The sequence below is a fragment of the Tachyglossus aculeatus genome, chromosome 1 (assembly GCF_015852505.1).
Source record: "Tachyglossus aculeatus isolate mTacAcu1 chromosome 1, mTacAcu1.pri, whole genome shotgun sequence".
Lineage (NCBI taxonomy): Eukaryota > Metazoa > Chordata > Mammalia > Monotremata > Tachyglossidae > Tachyglossus > Tachyglossus aculeatus.
Genome location: NC_052066.1, coordinates 155,595,645 through 155,613,298, shown reverse-complemented (window position 1 = coordinate 155,613,298; position 17,654 = coordinate 155,595,645). Strand labels below are relative to the sequence as shown.

General features: G+C 46.6%; 1 protein-coding gene across 2 annotated transcripts in view; it reads right to left on the bottom strand.

Moving 5' to 3' along the window:
* Window positions 1–17,515, bottom strand: part of PRIMA1 (proline rich membrane anchor 1) — an 81,986-nt gene extending 64,471 nt beyond the window's left edge. Inside the window, exons 1-4 of one of the 2 annotated variants that reach the window (XM_038747359.1) lie at window positions 17,503–17,515; window positions 16,604–16,668; window positions 14,557–14,730; window positions 7,519–7,669 (exon numbers count right to left, since the gene is read on the bottom strand). In XM_038747359.1, coding sequence (XP_038603287.1) covers window positions 7,519–7,669; window positions 14,557–14,649 — 244 coding nt within the window. In that variant the 5' untranslated portion in view covers window positions 14,650–14,730; window positions 16,604–16,668; window positions 17,503–17,515. Of the gene's footprint in view, window positions 1–7,518; window positions 7,670–14,556; window positions 14,731–16,603; window positions 16,904–17,502 lie in introns of those variants that run through there. The other variant, XM_038747351.1, reaches the window with a different exon arrangement.
* Window positions 17,516–17,654: the final 139 nt, after the last annotated feature.

The window sequence follows — 17,654 nt, the reverse complement described above, 5'->3', positions numbered from 1 at the left end:
GGCCTCCACTTACCAGTAGTAGAAGAAAAAAAAAATTAGAAAAACTAGACCATATGGCTCTAAGACTGTGGAGGTGTAACTGCTTAGTGTTATACTGTACTCTACCAAGCACTTAGTATAGTGCTGTGCACACAATAAGCGCTCAATCAATGTAATTGACTGACAACCCAATTTGCTTGTACCCACCCCAATCATTAATACAGTCCCTGGCACATAGTAAATGCTAAACAAATACCACAATTATTACTACACCTGGTTCTTTAGGTGCTGAGTTCAGGGAAACCGAGTTGCAGCTTGAGATTGGTTTCTATAATCTGGTTGTCATTAAAACAGTTGTAAGGAACTGTCAAAACAGGACTTCTACAAGAAAATGAACTCCCAGTGCTTGATAACTAACCAGAGGTTTTCCCCCTGAGATGTAATTACAATAACAAGAAATACTAAGCAGAGCCCCATAATAGCACATTAGCTTTGGTGTTAAAAGCAAAATGTCTGTGCAGACCCTAATTGCTTTTATATGCCCATAACCCCTTCTCTGAAACTCACACCATTATGTGTTAAAAGATAGTTGAGGTCTGAAACTACAGCTGTAAAATGAACTCAACTTCCAACCCAACAATTTCAGCCCCTTGACAATTAGTCCCAATATGCCACAGCAATTACAAAAATCACCAGGAGCTTTCTAAATTTTGAGGAAAGAATATTTAGAATCTTGAGACTCGTGCCTGGCCATCTGTGACCTTTCTAAAGAAGCACTGACCAAAAAGCTTTGAGAGTCCAGATATAAATCTTGCCTGAGGGTTTGGACTTCTTATCTTGTAAATATAAAGAACTTGTAAATGCCCTTGTTTGGCGCTTCTTGGAAAAGCCACTCTAGCCCTTCAACGTTCATGACTTTAGATGGAAAATGTGTAGTTTGGGCGGCAGCAATTCAATGACAAAGTGCTCCTCTTTCTGGATGTTTAGACCAAATATACCCAAATCCAGTATTTAGCCAGGATAGAAGACGTCAGAGGAGGCATGATGCCTGACATGTTTAGCTCCTGATTCAGATTCCTCAAAACTGTCTCACAGGGCATAGGAGCAGAAGCAGCATGGCTCAGTGGAAAGAACACGGGCTTCGGAGTCAGAGGTCATGGGTTCAAGTCCCAGCTCCACCAATTGTCAGCTGTGTGATTTTGGGCAAGTCACTTGGCTTCTTTATGCCTCAGTTACTTCATCTGTAAAATGGGGATTAAGACTGTGAGCGCCCCCACGGGACAACCTGATCACCTTGTATCTTCCCCAGCACTTAGAACAGTGCTTTTCACATAGTAAGCGCTTAATAAATGCCATTAAAAAAAAATCTGGAGCTCTAATGCTGATGAACAATGACAATCTCTGTGGACCTGAGTTTCTCTTTCTAAAATTAGATGAAATTGGACCTTGCCCCCCACTGCCCCTCAACACACACACATTCCAAACTGTAACATCCTCAAATTTATTGGAGAGGTCTAACTAAAAATGAAGGCATTCAGAGCTTAGTACAGTGCTCTGCACAAAGTAAGCACTCAATAAATATGACAATGAATTCAGGATGAGTTTGAAGTCATCCCAGTCAACAGCTTTAATTCTGGCTTGTTGAAAACCTAAAACTGTAGGGCACATTATTTGTTTTTAATAATGCATTGCACTATGGGTACTAAGCAGCGTGGCCTCGTGGAAAGAGCATGGGCCTGGGAATCAGAGAATCTGGGGTCTTATTCCAGCTCTACCAATTGCTTGCTCTGTGACCTTGGGCAAGTTACTTCACTCCTCTGTGCCTCAGTTCTCTTGTTCTCCCTCCTACTTAGACTGTGAACCCCACGTGAAAGAGGGAGTGTGTCCAACCAAATTTATCTGTATCTATCCCAGTGCTTAGAACTGTGTTTGACACATGATAAATGCTAAACAGCATGGCATAGTGGATAGAGCACAGGCCTGGGAATCAGAGGGTTATGGGTTCTAATCCCAGCTCTGCCACTTGTCTGCTGTGTGATCTTGGGCAAGTCCCTTCATCTCTCTGTGCCTCAGTTACCTCATCGGTAAATTGGGGATTGAGACTGTGAACCCTACATGGGGTAGGGACTGTGTCCAACCCAATTCGCTTGTATCCACCCCAGCATTTAGTACAGTGCCTGGCACATAGTAAGGGCTTAATACCATAATTATTATAAACAAATTCCATTTTAAAAAGTCATTGAACATATTTCTTGCCTTAACTTGGAGAGCCCTAAGAAGCACTCTTCAACCCTTCCATTGAAAACTGATGCTAACAGAACTGAGAAGCAGCTTGGCATAGCAAGTAGAGAACAAGCCTGGGAATCAGATGGTCATGCATTCTAATCTTGGCTCTGCCATTTGTCTGCTGTGTGACCTTGGGTGAGCCTCTTGACTTCTCTGAGCCTCAGTTACCTCATATGTAAAATGGGAATCGAGACTGTGAGCCCCATGTGGAACGAAGGCTGTGTCCAAACCGATTTCCTTGTATCCATCCCAGTGCTTAGTACAGTGCCTGGCACATAGTAAGTGCTTAACAGATACCAGTTTTTTTTTATTATTAACAGGGAAATTCAAGGTGCTCCATCTAAACTGCCCCCTCTAGACTGTAAGTTCGCTGTGGGCAGGGAACATCAGTTGTATTGTGCTGAACTCTCCCAAGCACTTAGGATAGTGCTCTGCATACAGTAAGTGCTCAATAAATGATTGATTGATTAAACGTTCCCAGCCAGAAGGCTGGGCAGCGAGTCCAGTAGCCTTTTCTTTTACAGATTAGATTCAAGCTCTGCGTTTCCTCATTCACAGAGGGGACAGTTATTCCAAACCCACTCGTTCAGCATTAGCAGTCTTAAGGAATTTACAGGTTTAAGAGAATCAGAGCCCCTGGAAATCAGGGATTCACTTTGAGGGTGCTTGCTCTCTCAATCTTTCTCTCTCTCTCTCTCTCCCATCCTGCCTAGTCTAGACTGTGAGCCCATTGTGGGCAGGGATTTGTGGCTGAATTTTACTTCCCAAGTGCTTAATACAGTACTCTGCACACAGTAAGCACTCAGTAAATACAATTGAATGAAATTCAAAGATGAGAATTCTGACAGGAAGCTCCTATCCAGGCATGCGGGTGTTGTTCACAAGACCTTTAGAACCAACCACCTCAGGTAACATGAAAGTAAAGTTGATTACTATTCCACTGTATCTGCCAGTTGCAATGCCTTTCACCATTAATTCTTCCCTCTCAATCATATTTATTGAGCACTTAATATGCACAGAACAATGTACTAAGGGCTTGGGAAGAGCACCCAATCACCTTGCCCCCTCCTACCTCACCTCGCTGCTCTCATACTACAATTCAGCCTGCACATTTATCTCAGTTTATACCAACCTACTCACTGTACCTCGATCTCATCTAGCTTGCCACTGACCTCTCCCCCTCATCCTGCCTCTGACCTGAAACACCCTCCCTCTTCATATCTGAAAGACTCTCTCCACCTTCAAAGCCTTATTGAAAGAACATCTCCTCCAAGAAGCCTTCCTCAACTAAGCCCTCATTTCTTCTTTTTCCGCTCCCTTCTGTGTCTCCTTAATTTGTTCCCTTCATTCACCCCTTCTTCAGTGCCACAGCACTTTACAGATCCATAATTTATGTTAATGTCTGTCTCCCCCCTTGACTGTGAGCTTGTAATGAGCAGGGAGTGTGTTTACCAAGTCTGTTGTATTATACTCTCCTAAGCAGTTAGTACAGTGTTCTGCAGGCAATAATCGCTCAATAAATATGATTAATTGAAGAGGGGCCCTATGGACACAATATCTAGCTAAGGGGCCCAGAGCAAAGGAAATGAGTGGACTGATGGTTCTGTTTTAGAGGTGACCAGGCTAGTGGGGTCAACTAGCCAATGGACTGAGTACACATACTGCACAGGGGTGGATGCAGCTTGCGTGGCTCAGTGGAAAGAGCCCGGGCTTTGGAGTCAGAGGTCATGGGTTCAAATCTCAGCTCCGCCAACTGTCAGCTGTGTGACTTTGTGCAAGTCACTTAACTTCTCTGTGCCTCAGTTCCCTCATCTGTAAAATGGGGATTAAAACTGTGAGTCCCCCGTGGGGCAACCTGATTACCTTGTAGCCTCCCCAGCACTTAGAACAGTGCCTCACACATAGTAAGCACTTAACAAATACCATCATTATTATTATTACTACTGTAAAATTGGAATTAAGACAGAGCCCCTGTAGGACCTGGACTGTGTCCAACCTAATTAGCTAGTACCAACCCCGGTGCTTAGTACAATGTCTGGCACATAGTAAGTGCTTAGCAAATACCATAAAAAAAAAACCCTTCTTGTGCAACTCATGCTATGGGCAGGCCCAGCAGGATCCCCCCAAAGTAGCTGACTAATGTTGGCATCGAAGAGCACAGTGGCTACTAAGGCAACTGGCTGCTGACCTAGGGTGCTATGGCCTGCATTGGCATGATTGGTCACTGGTCATAAATGCATTTTTCTTAGACTGTGAGCTCCATGTGGGCCAGGGACTGATAACCAACTTGATCATCTTGTATCTAGCCAAGTGCTTACTACAGTGCTTGGCATATTGAAAGCACTTAACAAGTACCATTATTAGTAGCAGTAATAATAATAATGATGGTATTTGTTAAGCACTTACAATGTGCAAAGCACTGCTCTAAACACTGGGGGGATACAAAGTGATCAGGTTGTCCCATGTGGGGCTCACAGTCTTAATCCCCATTTTACAGATGAGTGAACGGAGGCACAGAGAATCAATCGTATTTATTGAGCGCTTACTGTGTGCAGAGCACTGTACTAAGAGCTTGGGAAGTACAAGTTGGCAACATATAGAGACAGTCCCTACCCAACAGTGGGCTCACAGTCTAGAAGGGGGAGACAGAGAACAAAACCAAACATATTAACAAAATAAAATAGAATAGATATGTACAAGTAAAATAAATAGAGTAATAAATATGTACAAACATATATACATATATACAGGTGCTGTGGGGAAGGGAAGGAGGTAAGACGGGGGGATGGAGAGGGGGACGAGGGGAAGAGGAAGGAAGGGGCTCAGTCTGGGAAGGCCTCCTGGAGGAGGTGAGCTCTCAGTAGGGCCTTGAAGGGAGGAAGAGAGCTAGCTTGGTGGATGGGCAGAGGGAGGACATTCCAGGTCCGGGGGATGACGTGGGCTGGGGGTCGACGGCGGGACAGGCGAGAACGAGGTATAGTGAAGAGATTAGCGGCAGAGGAGCGGAGGGTGCGGGCTGGGCTGTAGAAGGAGAGAAGGGAGGTGAGGTAGGAGGGGGAGAGGTGATGGACAGCCTTGAAGCTGAGGGTCAGGAGTTTCTGCCTGATGCACAGGTTGATTGGTAGCCACTGGAGATTTTTGAGGAGGGGAGTAACATGCCCAGAGCATTTCTGGACAAAGACAATCCGGGCAGCAGCATGAAGTATGGATTGAAGTGGGGAGAGACACGAGGATGGGAGATCAGAGAGAAGGCTGATGCAGTAGTCCAGACGGGATAGGATGAGAGCTTGAACGAGCAGGGTAGCGGTTTGGATGGAGAGGAAAGGGCGGATCTTGGCAATGTTGCAGAGCAGGGAGCGGCAGGTTTTGGTGATGGCTTGGATGTGAGGGGTGAATGAGAGAGCGGAGTCGAGGATGACAGCAAGGTTGCGGGCTTGTGAGACTGGAAGGATGGTAGTGCCATCAAGAAGTTAGAGAAGTGCCATCAGAGAAGTTAAGTGACTTGCCCAAAGTCACACAGCTGACAATTGGCGGAGCCGGGATTTGAACCCTGACCTCTGACTCCAAAGCCTGGGCTCTTTCCACTAATAGTGGTAGTAGTATTCATTCATTAAATCATATATATTGAGCACTTACTGTATGCAAAGTACTGTACTGAGCACTTGGGAAGTACAATATAACAATAAACAGACACATTCCCTGCCCACAACAAGCTTACAACCTAGAGAGGGTAAATGCTTCCATTCAGAACACTGCCACATGCATATTCACACATACATTGTAGAGATTGTCCTCTCACACTTCTAATTTAGCATTTTCCAAGGTCCTTTTATGATTCATTGACAGTCTTCGTGGAGTCTTAATCAGTGTTATTTTTGAGCCCTCACTGCTCTGTACTAAATTATTGGAGAGTACAAAACAACGAAGTTGGTGTACACATTCCCTGTCTACAATGAGCATACAATTTGGATGGGGAGATAATCAAGAGATGTGTCTACCAACTCTGTGGTATTGTATTCTCCCAAGCACTTAGCTGAGTGTGCTGCACCCAGTACATCATCAATAAATAACCCTTGATTGATTGCCTTGCTTTCCAACTCTGCCACAGGCTAGGGCTATTGATGGCCATTCTAGGTGCTCCTGGATAATAACTCAGATTTATTCAGTCAAGGAATTGTGGAAGGACAACACACAAAAACCATCTTTCACTAAAGGTATTGTAATTCATTAAAAGCTTGAATGAGATTTTATTTAAGGAATGACAGTTGATCAATTCTCATGAGGGACTAATACTCATTTGGAAATGATGCAAAATTTCTTCTGAATATTTCTTACCTTTATTAAACGAAGAAAAGGCCTCTTGCCAGGAAATATGTCCTTCATTTAAGGTTATTTCAGGTATGTGTGGAAGAATTCAACTGAGAGGCATTTGATGAGGCAGCACCAAATATTAGCAAGGGCAATTGAAAGGAAGATTGAAGATTTCATTTAGGAAACTTAGCAGAGCAACAGATTTCTGGCTAGCATTCATCAGTCACAGACATAAAACAAATGGTGGTGCTTATTAAGTGTTTTCCATGGGTCAAGCACTGGGGTAAATACAACGAAATCAGATCACCCATAGTCCCTGCTCACACATTGAGCTAAAACAGGACTTTCATGTCCATTTTGTAGATGAGGAAACTGAGGCACAGGGCAGTTAAATGATTTTGCCTATGGTCTCAGAGTAGGTAAGTGGCAGACAGCACAAGGAAACAGGTCTCCTGATTCCCAATCTCACGCTCTTTCCACTGAAACACCTTACTTCTCAATGTAACTCAACTCAGACCTCTCCGGTCATAGGCAAGAAGTGTGTCTCAAATGAATTTTTCCAGTCAGTGGTCTAACTTGGCAGAGTCTTAAATATGAACTAGAAACAGGTGAATGGGAAATAAATTTGAAAAAAAAAAAAACCATTTATGAACTAGGTCCAGAGGAGCCACACCCTGTCACCAGCCTTCTGAAGAGTCTTTTCAGAGAGTCACTCATTCAATAGAATTTTACTTTCCCCCCGTGTGCAGATGAGGACACATGCGACTTCATTTTCTAGAAACCTAATGTGGTGTTGGAATGTGTTTTGCAGAATGTTTCACCATTAGAATTTCAACTTTCCCTTAAGTATACAAAATTTTGACCCCTCTTTCTTTCATTTTTCATCCACCCATCTAGAAAAAACAAAAAAACAAATCTAAAGCTAAACAAGTGTTTACTCACGTGGCAACGCGAGCAGCCTGGGAGGTGGAGGTGGAGGGGGAGGCGGAGGTAATGGAGGAGGTGGTCTACACTGGCAGATTTGCTGACAGCTATCGGTAACTTTTTCCACTACTGCCTTGGAACATGATCTCTGGAGTTCCCCATGAGTGACCTGTAAAGGCACACACAAATGGGCATACATTACCTGCAAATAGAAACACATAAAGCATCAGTTCTCTGCCCAAACTAAAGAGATTCTCACATTATAGACCCTGCTCTTACTTATGAAACCCCATGCCATTAGTTGCTCCCCACTGTTATAGGGTAGAACCTCTGTCCAATTTTTCCTAACTCTAAAGCAAGAGGAAAAATTATTAGAAAGACTTAGAACTCAATCTCAGGTTTCAGATCAGAAAAAAAAGATTTGTGTTCAGGGTTCCAGCGATGGTACGAGGGATTCTGGATTGATTTACAACTCAACCTAATTTCAACTGGGGCCAAAAGCCTTGTACTTTACTGTCTTTCTGTTGTTAAAAGTACTGACTGCCTTTCAAATTCTGAAAGGCAATCTTATCTTGTGCTGGTAATAACGTGCCCTGAGAAATCCTACGGACATTTTCTTCAATTATTTTGCTAACAAGATCAACTCTGAACTGCTTGACTCTCATTTTTTTTTCAGATGTTAGATACTGTCATCTTATTTCCCAGGATCCCTTCTGATATTGTTCAGAAAGCTGTTGGGGGTATCCTAAAATGACTGCTGGGTGGCTAATTTCACCTTCTCTTCTCCTCAACCCAGGCTTTCCATTGAGGGTTTGTAAGTTTAGAGCAATGGGACCATATTTCTGTTCATAAGCTTAATTCATTCATTCAATCATATTTATTGAGTGCTTACTGTGTGCAGAGCACTGTACTAGGTGCTTGAATAATAATAATAATAATGATAATAATAATGGCATTTGTTAAGTTACTATGTACAAAGCACTGTTCTAAGCGCTGGGGAGGATATAAGGTGATCAGGTTGTCCCACGTGGGGCTCACAGTCTTAATCCCCATTTTACAGATGAGGGAACTGAGGCACAGAGAAGTTAAGTGACTTGCCCAAAGTCACACAGCTGACAATTGGCAGAGCCAGAATTTGAACCCATGACCTGACTTCCAAGCCCATGCTCTTTCCATTGAGCCACACTGCTTCTCTGTTAATTGTGAGACAGACCTCAAAGTGGCAAATCTATCTCCTTTGGCTAGACAGTAACTTGAAAGGAAAAAGCCTGGAAATTATTTCTGTGGGAGAACCAAGGGGGAGGTTTGACAAAAATTAAAGGAAAATTGAGGCTAAATTGCAAGCTAGAATTACATGAAGCAACCCAAGAAGAGCCTAAAGCTCTCAGCACTTATGTATATGTCTGTAATTTATTTATATTAATGTCTGTCTCCTCCTAAGACTGTAAGCTCATTGTGGGAAGGGAATGTATCTATTATTATATTGTACTCTTCCAAGCACTTGGTACAGTGCTCTGCACACAGTAAGCACTCAATGAATACGATTGACTGATTGACCTAAAACTTCTAGGCTCATTCATAAAAGCCTCTCCTGCTGCCTTTCCTTGAAATGGTAAATATGAGTTCAAGGTAAAGACAGCTTAGCAGCACCACCTGGAAGTCCTCCTAACCTCATAAGGCATTATCACCTCCTGAATGGCAAGAAGGATCATTATCTGGAGTCTACTTGTCATTACAATTAATTGTACATCTGGAGAGAATTCTGCACAGGTCTGCCACATGGACTGGACCTGGAGAATAACAACAAGGTGCACACGTTCCATTTCAGGAAGGCTCAGCCTGCCCACATCACTATCCCCGGAGTGCTTTCCCTCCTCATGGGCAAAGGCTGCCCATGTTCCTAAAGTGAGACTGGACCCACTTCAATCATATTTATTGAATGCTTACTGTGTGCAGAGCACTGTAGTAAGTGCCTGGGGAGTACAATACTTTTGGTGTGCATTGATATTTGGTCTTTGGGATTTGAAGCCAGAACTGGTCAACTGGACTACCTTTGCCCTCACAAGTATGGCTTACACTTTAATGGGGTTTGTTGGCAGATATTAATTTATAAAGATATGTATGTATATCTACATATGCACACATACAAATGCACTGAAAGACTACAGGCAAATAATTGTGTGAATACATAAATGAAAAGAGAAATGCATAGCTCCCTAGGGAGCTGGCCATTTGGCATAACCAAGAGAATTGGTGGTGGGGGGCAGGGGATGGGATTAGTCAGAAAATGCCTCCTGGAGAAGGCAGCTTTCTAGGAGGGCTTTGAAGGAAGGGTGGGACATAGCAGAGAGTGTTTAATAATTCATGATCATGTGTGCTTTAGGGTTTCATTTCCTGGTCATTGCTGATTAACAATTCTAAACAGGACCATAAGATGGTGATTTTGTTTCCCAGATCTGTGGTAAGACGTTCCCTTGAGCTTTTCTTTTCCTGAGTGAAAGATCCCTCTCAGATTGGACTTTCCTTGCCCTGCACTTAGCTTCAGTTCCATTCCCCAACATTGGGTTTACTTTCGAGCTTTAGATATCCTCATCAAAATTATTCAGGGAACTACTACAACGTGCATAATGCTGTAAATTAGACAACTTCATATTGACAACAGTGACCCCACAGCCTATCCTGGAAAGACCTGTTTCTCTAGGCTGCAGAGTGGCTTTAATGGCTTTTCAACATGGAATGGTTATGAGTCTGGAGCCTTCATTTCCTAAGATTTTCTACCTTTATCTCTTCCACATCAAAAGAGCTTGATCTTGAATTCACACTGACCTTTACTGGAGAGCTAGTAAAAGCAGGCCAACTGGTGTCTCATTAACACCTTAAGAACCTCCCCAGACACTGCCAAGGACAAATTTTTGCACATTATCTGCCTTCTGAGTCCAAAGCAGCATTTATGTTGTCAAAGAGAGAGTTCCATTCCCTTTGGTTTGCTGCTGTTTGCAATGCTGATTTTACTCCAACGCAGCCCCCTCCCCACAAGAAACTGTCACTGTAGAAGGCTCCATGCCATAGGGCCCCCTCTTTTACCTCCGTTTCCCACCTCTTTAACTCGGGGCCCCATTTGAAATTGTTATTTGGGGCACCTACACATTTTTAATGCCTGTCCTCCTTGCTCAATCAGTGGTGACTATCAAGTGCTTACAATGTGCCAAGCACTTACAAAGCACTTGGGAGAGTACAACCGAGTCAGTAAATATGATCCCAGTCCCCAAGGAGCTTGCAGTCTAGAGCGGGAGGCAGCTATTAAGATGGGTAGAGACAGGGAAAACAGCATGGGGTCTGTACATAAATGTTATGAGGAGACTATCAAAGTGCTTAAGGGTTATATACCCAAGGGAAGAGGGGAGGGGGAATACTGTGGGGAAACAAGGAGTGAATCAGGGAAGTCCTCTTGGATTCAATCAATGGTATGTATTAACGCTTATTATGTGCAGAGCACTGTACTAAGCACTTGGGAAAGTAAAATACAACAGAATTCACAGACATGTTTCCTACCCAAAATGAGCTTACAGCCTAGAGGGGGAGATGAAGACCAGAACAATCCTTCAGCTCTCAGGAGGGTGGCTTATATGTCATCCTTACCATAAACACACTTCAACTCACTATACACAGAGTATATACTACCACCATCTGTCCTGTACCTCAGTCCACCCAAGTCATTAGGTTTATTTGGGGGATATAGCATGAAGGAGGAACAAGATACATAGGATAGTTCTAATGATGTTACTTGAGGTTATCTGTCAAGCTCCAAAAGAGATACAGTATTATCAGATGAGACATAATCCCTATCCTGTCTGTGACTCACAGTCTAATGGGTGTGAGGGGGAGAGAAGTTATTTATCCCTCATTTTACAAATGACAGCACAGGCACAGAGAAGATAAGGGATTTGCCCAAGGTCACACAGCAGGGAAGTGGCAGTACTAAATTGGAACCCAGGCCTCTGACTCCCAGACCTGTGCTCTTCATAAAAGATTGGAAAAAAATGCTGTTCTAAGGACCTTTAATTTTAACACTGACTGGGTGTGATCCTCTTCCTTGTCTGCTCTAGAAGAACATGCTGCCTTCCTTCACTATCAAGTTTTCTATTTCTTTATCCATCACCCCACAGTTGGACAGTAGGGTGCCTGGCTAGCAGAACTCAACTTTTGGTTCCATGTGGCTGATTTTTTAAAAATATGATAATCAGCCACATGTGGAGTTTCCATGGCACAGGCTGCTGTCTGACCTTGTTCTCTTTCAGTCCACAGCACTGTGTTGACTCTTCCAAAGTAGCCCTGGGAGCTTTGGGGAGTGCTAACAGTTTGCCTGAGGTTCATCATGTGCAATATTACCTCTAACATTTTATGAGAAGATCCATAAACCTGACTGATTTTGGCACCTAAATTGATGACTGATCTGGAAATATTGTAATTTGGTATGCTGCCCTCTCTTCAATCCTATTAATTTACAAGGCCATCATCCCTTCCTAATTGCAAAGAGTGAGAAATCTATCAGATTTCTATTAAAATCAGTTATATTTCATCTGACTCGTGGGTCTTTAGACCCTAGGTAAACAGGCTCTACATCTCCCATCTCCACAAACCAGGAGAGCCGTTGGAGACCTCCTCGGATTCATAACACAAAGAGATCCAGACAGTGGGGAAACCAAGATACTCAACCTTCATTATCTGGGCAAGTTTATGTCAGAGCAGGATTAGTAGTAGGTGGCTTCATCACATGCTCCTCAAGTGTCTGATTCTCACTTTTGGAGAAAGGATGGGCCACTAGACTGACCCAGTAATGGCATAGCTAATATTCATATACATTTATTTGCAATTACCCCTACTGATTTTAGGTTTGCTCTCTCAATTTCAAGCCCCTAAAGAATTTACTCAGAAATTCATTCCTTCAATCATATCTGAATGCCTTTGTGCCAAGCACTGTACTAATCGCTTGGAAAGTACAATTTAACAATAGAGACAATCTTCCAACAAGATTATAATAAAGGAAAAAAGATAAAGCTTGAAGGAATGTGCCGTGCAAGAATTGACACAATCCCATCACAGGCTCAGCCCTTATCCTGATGAATCCAGATACTGCAGCAGGAGACAGAGTCTCACACATTTAAATTGTCCATTCCAAAAGGAAGGTGTGAAGGAGAAGGAGAGGAGGGGTCATAAAAAGGGGATGTTCGGTGTGGCTCTGATTGCCAATTGCAGCAACCATTGCTTCTTGTTTTAATTCCAGCTGTAAGATAGTCACTGCTCATTCTGCCTTTCAGGCAGACCCACACCACATTATCATCAGCATTGGAATGGACAATGCTGACTCAGCTTTGGCTCCATTATTACTCAAGGCAGAATTACAGCATGCCATGGATCTTTAATAAAATTAGATTTGTGTAGTTCCCATATCTACTTCCCCAGTTTTTTCGCCCACAACCCCATCACTGCCAACACATTAGCAGTCACCTGAATCTGGCTTGGCAGAGCTGGGTGTGCATGCAAACTAGCCTCACCTGGGTAGGTCACTTAAATTCTCTGCAGGTGAGCTGAGAGGTAGCTAGGGCAAGTTTTCTGTTACACAGTTCTCAAACACTTTTTTTTTTTTAAAGATCAGATAGCTTGAAAGAAGAGTGCATTTTTTTTTTCAAGCAGGGCAGATCTATGAATACAGAGGATTTCTAATCTACTCATACAGAAAGGTCTCTATGGTTCCCTATAGTGTAAAAGACATCTTGAAACACGATTACCATAAGCCTTGCCAAGAGGCAAATATCCATCAAAAAGAGCATTTTACATTTCTCTAAGTTTTCCCATGCCCATGCTTGATCCATCAAGGCTTAGTCATTACTGCCAACAGGACTCTAAGACTGAGGCTGCACACCTGGTGTTCAGTCCAGGACTTCAGTCACCCCTGAAAAATCTGACTTCCCTTTTATTAAAAAAAGAAAAGAGTAATTACTTCATAGCTCAACATTGGCACTGATTGCCCCCCTCCTACTTTATTCCTCTAGCATCCCAAGTTGGGACGATCATCTCTGGCATTAGGCAGTGGTTTCCATTGAGCACTTACTGCATGTGGAGCACTGTACCAAGCGCTTGGGAGAGTACAGAGTTAGTAGGCACATTCCCTGCTCACAGGGAGTTTACCATCTAGAGAATAATAATAATAATTATGGTATTTGTTAAGTGCTTACTATGTGCCAAACAGTGTTCGAAGCTCTGGGGAGGATACAAGGTCATCAGGTTGTCCCACATGGGGCTCACAGTCTCAGTCCCACGCTGAGAAGCAGTGTGGTTTAGTGGAAAGAGCCCGGGCTTGGGAGCCAGAGGTCATGGATTCTAATCCTTCCTCCGTCACTTGTCAGCTGTGTGACTTTGGGCCAGTCACCTAACTTCTCTGTGACTCAATTCCCTCATCTGTAAAATGGGGATTAAGACTGTGAGGCCCGTGTGGGACAACCTGATTATCTTCTATCTACCCCAGTGCTTAGAACAGTGGTTGGCATATAGTAAGCACTTAAATACCATTATTATTTTTAGTCCCCATTTTCCAGTTGAGGTCCCCTGAGGCACAGAGAATAACAATGATGGTAATCGTTAAGCGCTTACTATGTGCCAAGCACTGTTCTAAACATTGAAGTGGCTTGCCTCGTGGCTCAGTGGCAAGACCACGGGCTGGGGAGTCAGAGGTCGTGAGTTCTAATCCCAGCTCTGCCACTTATCGGCTGTGTGACTTTGGGCAAGTCATTTAACTTCTCTGGGCCTCAGTGACCTCATCTGTAAAATGGGAATTAAGACTGTGAGCTCCACATGGGACAACCTGATCACCTCGCCAGTGCTTTGCACATAGTGAGCACTTAACTACCATTATTATTATTATAGCTTAAGGTCACCCTGCTTCTCAGAAGGATGGAGAGGGGGAGACGGGGACAGGTGGGGGAGCGTGCGACTTGGGTGACGCCCTGCTTCTGCTCGCCAGCCCCTTTCCCAGTCCCGGGGGAGCGGTGTCCTCACCTGGATGAAGCCCCAGAGCGGGTGCATTGCCCAGGGCAGCAGCAACGAGGGCCAGCATCGGCGCGGTGGCAGCAGCCAGTCCCGGATCCGCATCCCGGCTCCGCGGGCGGCTCCCCCGCTCCTCTCCTCTCCTCTCTTCTCTTCTCCAATCCTGTCCTCCCGGCCGGGGCCCAGCTGCCGGGACACGGCGCCCACGTTAGTTGCTCTCGCGGCCCTCCCAGCCCCTCCACGCCAAGGGCACGGGCACCGCCGCCCCCCTACCAACCCAGGCCGCGTAAAAATGCCCTCCCCAGCCTCACCCCCCGCCCCCGCACACTTCCAGGGCTCCCCGCGTCTCCTTGCGCACTCCCCCCGCCCCTCCATACACACTCACTGGGCAAACCCACACCTCCCAGAACCCCCCCATACACACTTACTGTGCAAACCCACACCCCACAAGACCCCCACCCATACACACTCACTGGGCAAACCCACACTCCCCAAGACCCCCCCCCCCATACACACTCACTCACACCCCTGGGACCCCCCCCCCCCACTCACTGGGCAAACCCACACCCCTCAGGGCCCCCCCCCCCACACACACAGACACACACTCCAGGACCCCCCCAATACACACTGTGCAAACCCACACCACTCAGGACCCCCCCCCCCATACACACTCACTGTGCAAACCCACACCACTCAGGATCCCCCCCATACACACTCACTGGGCAAACCTACGCCTCCCAGGACCTCCCCCATACACACTCACTGGGCAAACCCACACCTCCCAGGACACCCCCCCCCCCCATACACACTCACTGGGCAAACCCACACTTCCCAGGACCCCCCCCCATACACACTCACTGGGCAAACCCACACCTCCCAGGACCCCCCCCATACACACTCACTGGGCAAACCCACACCTCCCAGGACCCCCCCATACACACTCACTGGGCAAACCCACACAACCCAGGACCCCTCCATACAGACTCACTGGGCAAACCCACACCTCCCAGGACCCCCCCATACACACTCACTGGGCAAACCCACACCTCCCAGGACCCCCCCATACACACTCACTGGGCAAACCCACACCTCCCAGGACCCCCCCATACACACTCACTGGGCAAACCCACACCTCCCAGGACCCCCCCATACACACTCACTGGGCAAACCCACACCTCCCAGGACCCCCCCATACACACTCACTGGGCAAACCCACACCTCCCAGGACCCCCCCATACACACTCACTGGGCAAACCCACACCTCCCAGGACCCCCCCATACACACTCACTGGGCAAACCCACACAACCCAGGACCCCCCCATACACACTCACTGGGCAAACCCACACAACCCAGGACCCCCCCATACACACTCACTGGGCAAACCCACACCTCCCAGGACCCCCCCATACACACTCACTGGGCAAACCCACACCTCCCAGGACCCCCCCCATACACACTCACTGGGCAAACCCACACCTCCCAGGACCCCCCCATACACACTCACTGGGCAAACCCACACAACCCAGGACCCCCCCATACACACTCACTGGGCAAACCCACACAACCCAGGACCCCCCCATACACACTCACTGGGCAAACCCACACAACCCAGGACCCCCCCATACACACTCACTGGGCAAACCCACACCTCCCAGGACCCCCCCCATACACACTCACTGGGCAAACCCACACCTCCCAGGACCCCCCCATACACACTCACTGGGCAAACTCACACAACCCAAGACCCCCCATACACACTCACTGGGCAAACCCAGAGCACAAACCTCCATCGGACCAGTCCTGACAGCAAGGCTCGCGCGCATACGTACACAGACACACAATCACACCTATACATACACACCCACAGACCCCACACCCCCTCCCCATAACCCCCTAGCCATACACACCCACCCAAACACGCAGTCGCCGTCCCGAGTGCCCGGGGGCATGTCCAAATGGGATGAAACCCCCCACAGACCCCCCCAAGCCCAACTTCTCGACTCCCCCCCCCACCACGTGCCAACCATCCCCCTCCCAGGCCGGGGTCTCCCTCCTCACCGTGGGGACGGCCAGGGGGGTGGTCTCTCGAAGCCTTCCTTGTCACATACTGGGGCGCCGGCCAGCTACAAAAGTTTGGGGTGGGGGTCGCCCCGGGGCTGGGCTGCCTCTCCCACGGGGTCTCCCGGCCACCGAACCGGTAGACCACCCAGAAGAAATCCAAAAGGGCGCAAAGCAAAAAAAAAAAAAAAATTAACAAAAAAAACCCCCCAACTACCCCCAGGCAATCAAAGGAAACCAAAAAGGGCCTTGGTCCAGGTGGAAAATGCCCCAAAACGGTCTGGGGGAAGGAGAAAGAGACCTCTCCTTGCAGCCCTTGCGATGGGGTAGGGAGAAAGTGCCTTAAAAGATGCTCCCCAGCTTCTGCAGCCCCTATCCCGCTTCCCCTCCCTTTAAAGTCGGCTGGGTCGGCGAGTCCCTGCGGGGGGCTGGGGAGGAAGGAGGGGCGTGACGGGGGAGGGGGAGGACGGCTCACAGCCTCAGCTGTCCAGCCCCCAAAACCCCACGGAGCGAAGCCACAGAGACATGATTGCATTTTATGAACGGCCATGGTGAGCTGTTACTGGCCAGACCTACCCCTGGGGCTGCTGCATATGCATTAAACGCACACAGCCCAGCTCGCCCCCACCCATAAGGAACAAAAACAAAAAATAAATCGACGTGAGCAAAGCCAGAGACTTGTCTCCCGCCTGTGACTGATCTTTCCCTTCCCGTAGCAGCGGTTGCTGCTGCAGTGATTTTTCATCTCCATCTAACGAGTCCATTGTGTATCTGGCTTTGGCTCTGAGCTTTTTTTTTTCCCCTTCTTTTGGATTCTTCCAACTAGAGATGATGATACACACCATCTCCCCCTCAACTTGGGCGGCTCAGGTCTTTCCTGCTTCCCTCTGTAAACTTACCAGGGGAGGTTGGGAATTGAACTGTTTCTTTTTCCTTCTTTCTCCTGGCCTCCACAATCTCCTGTCATTTCTCTTCCTCCCCTGCCCTGCTTCAACGTCCCTCCTCCCCAAGCCTCTGGTCCAAAGCAGAGCTGAATATAACAGGTGATTTA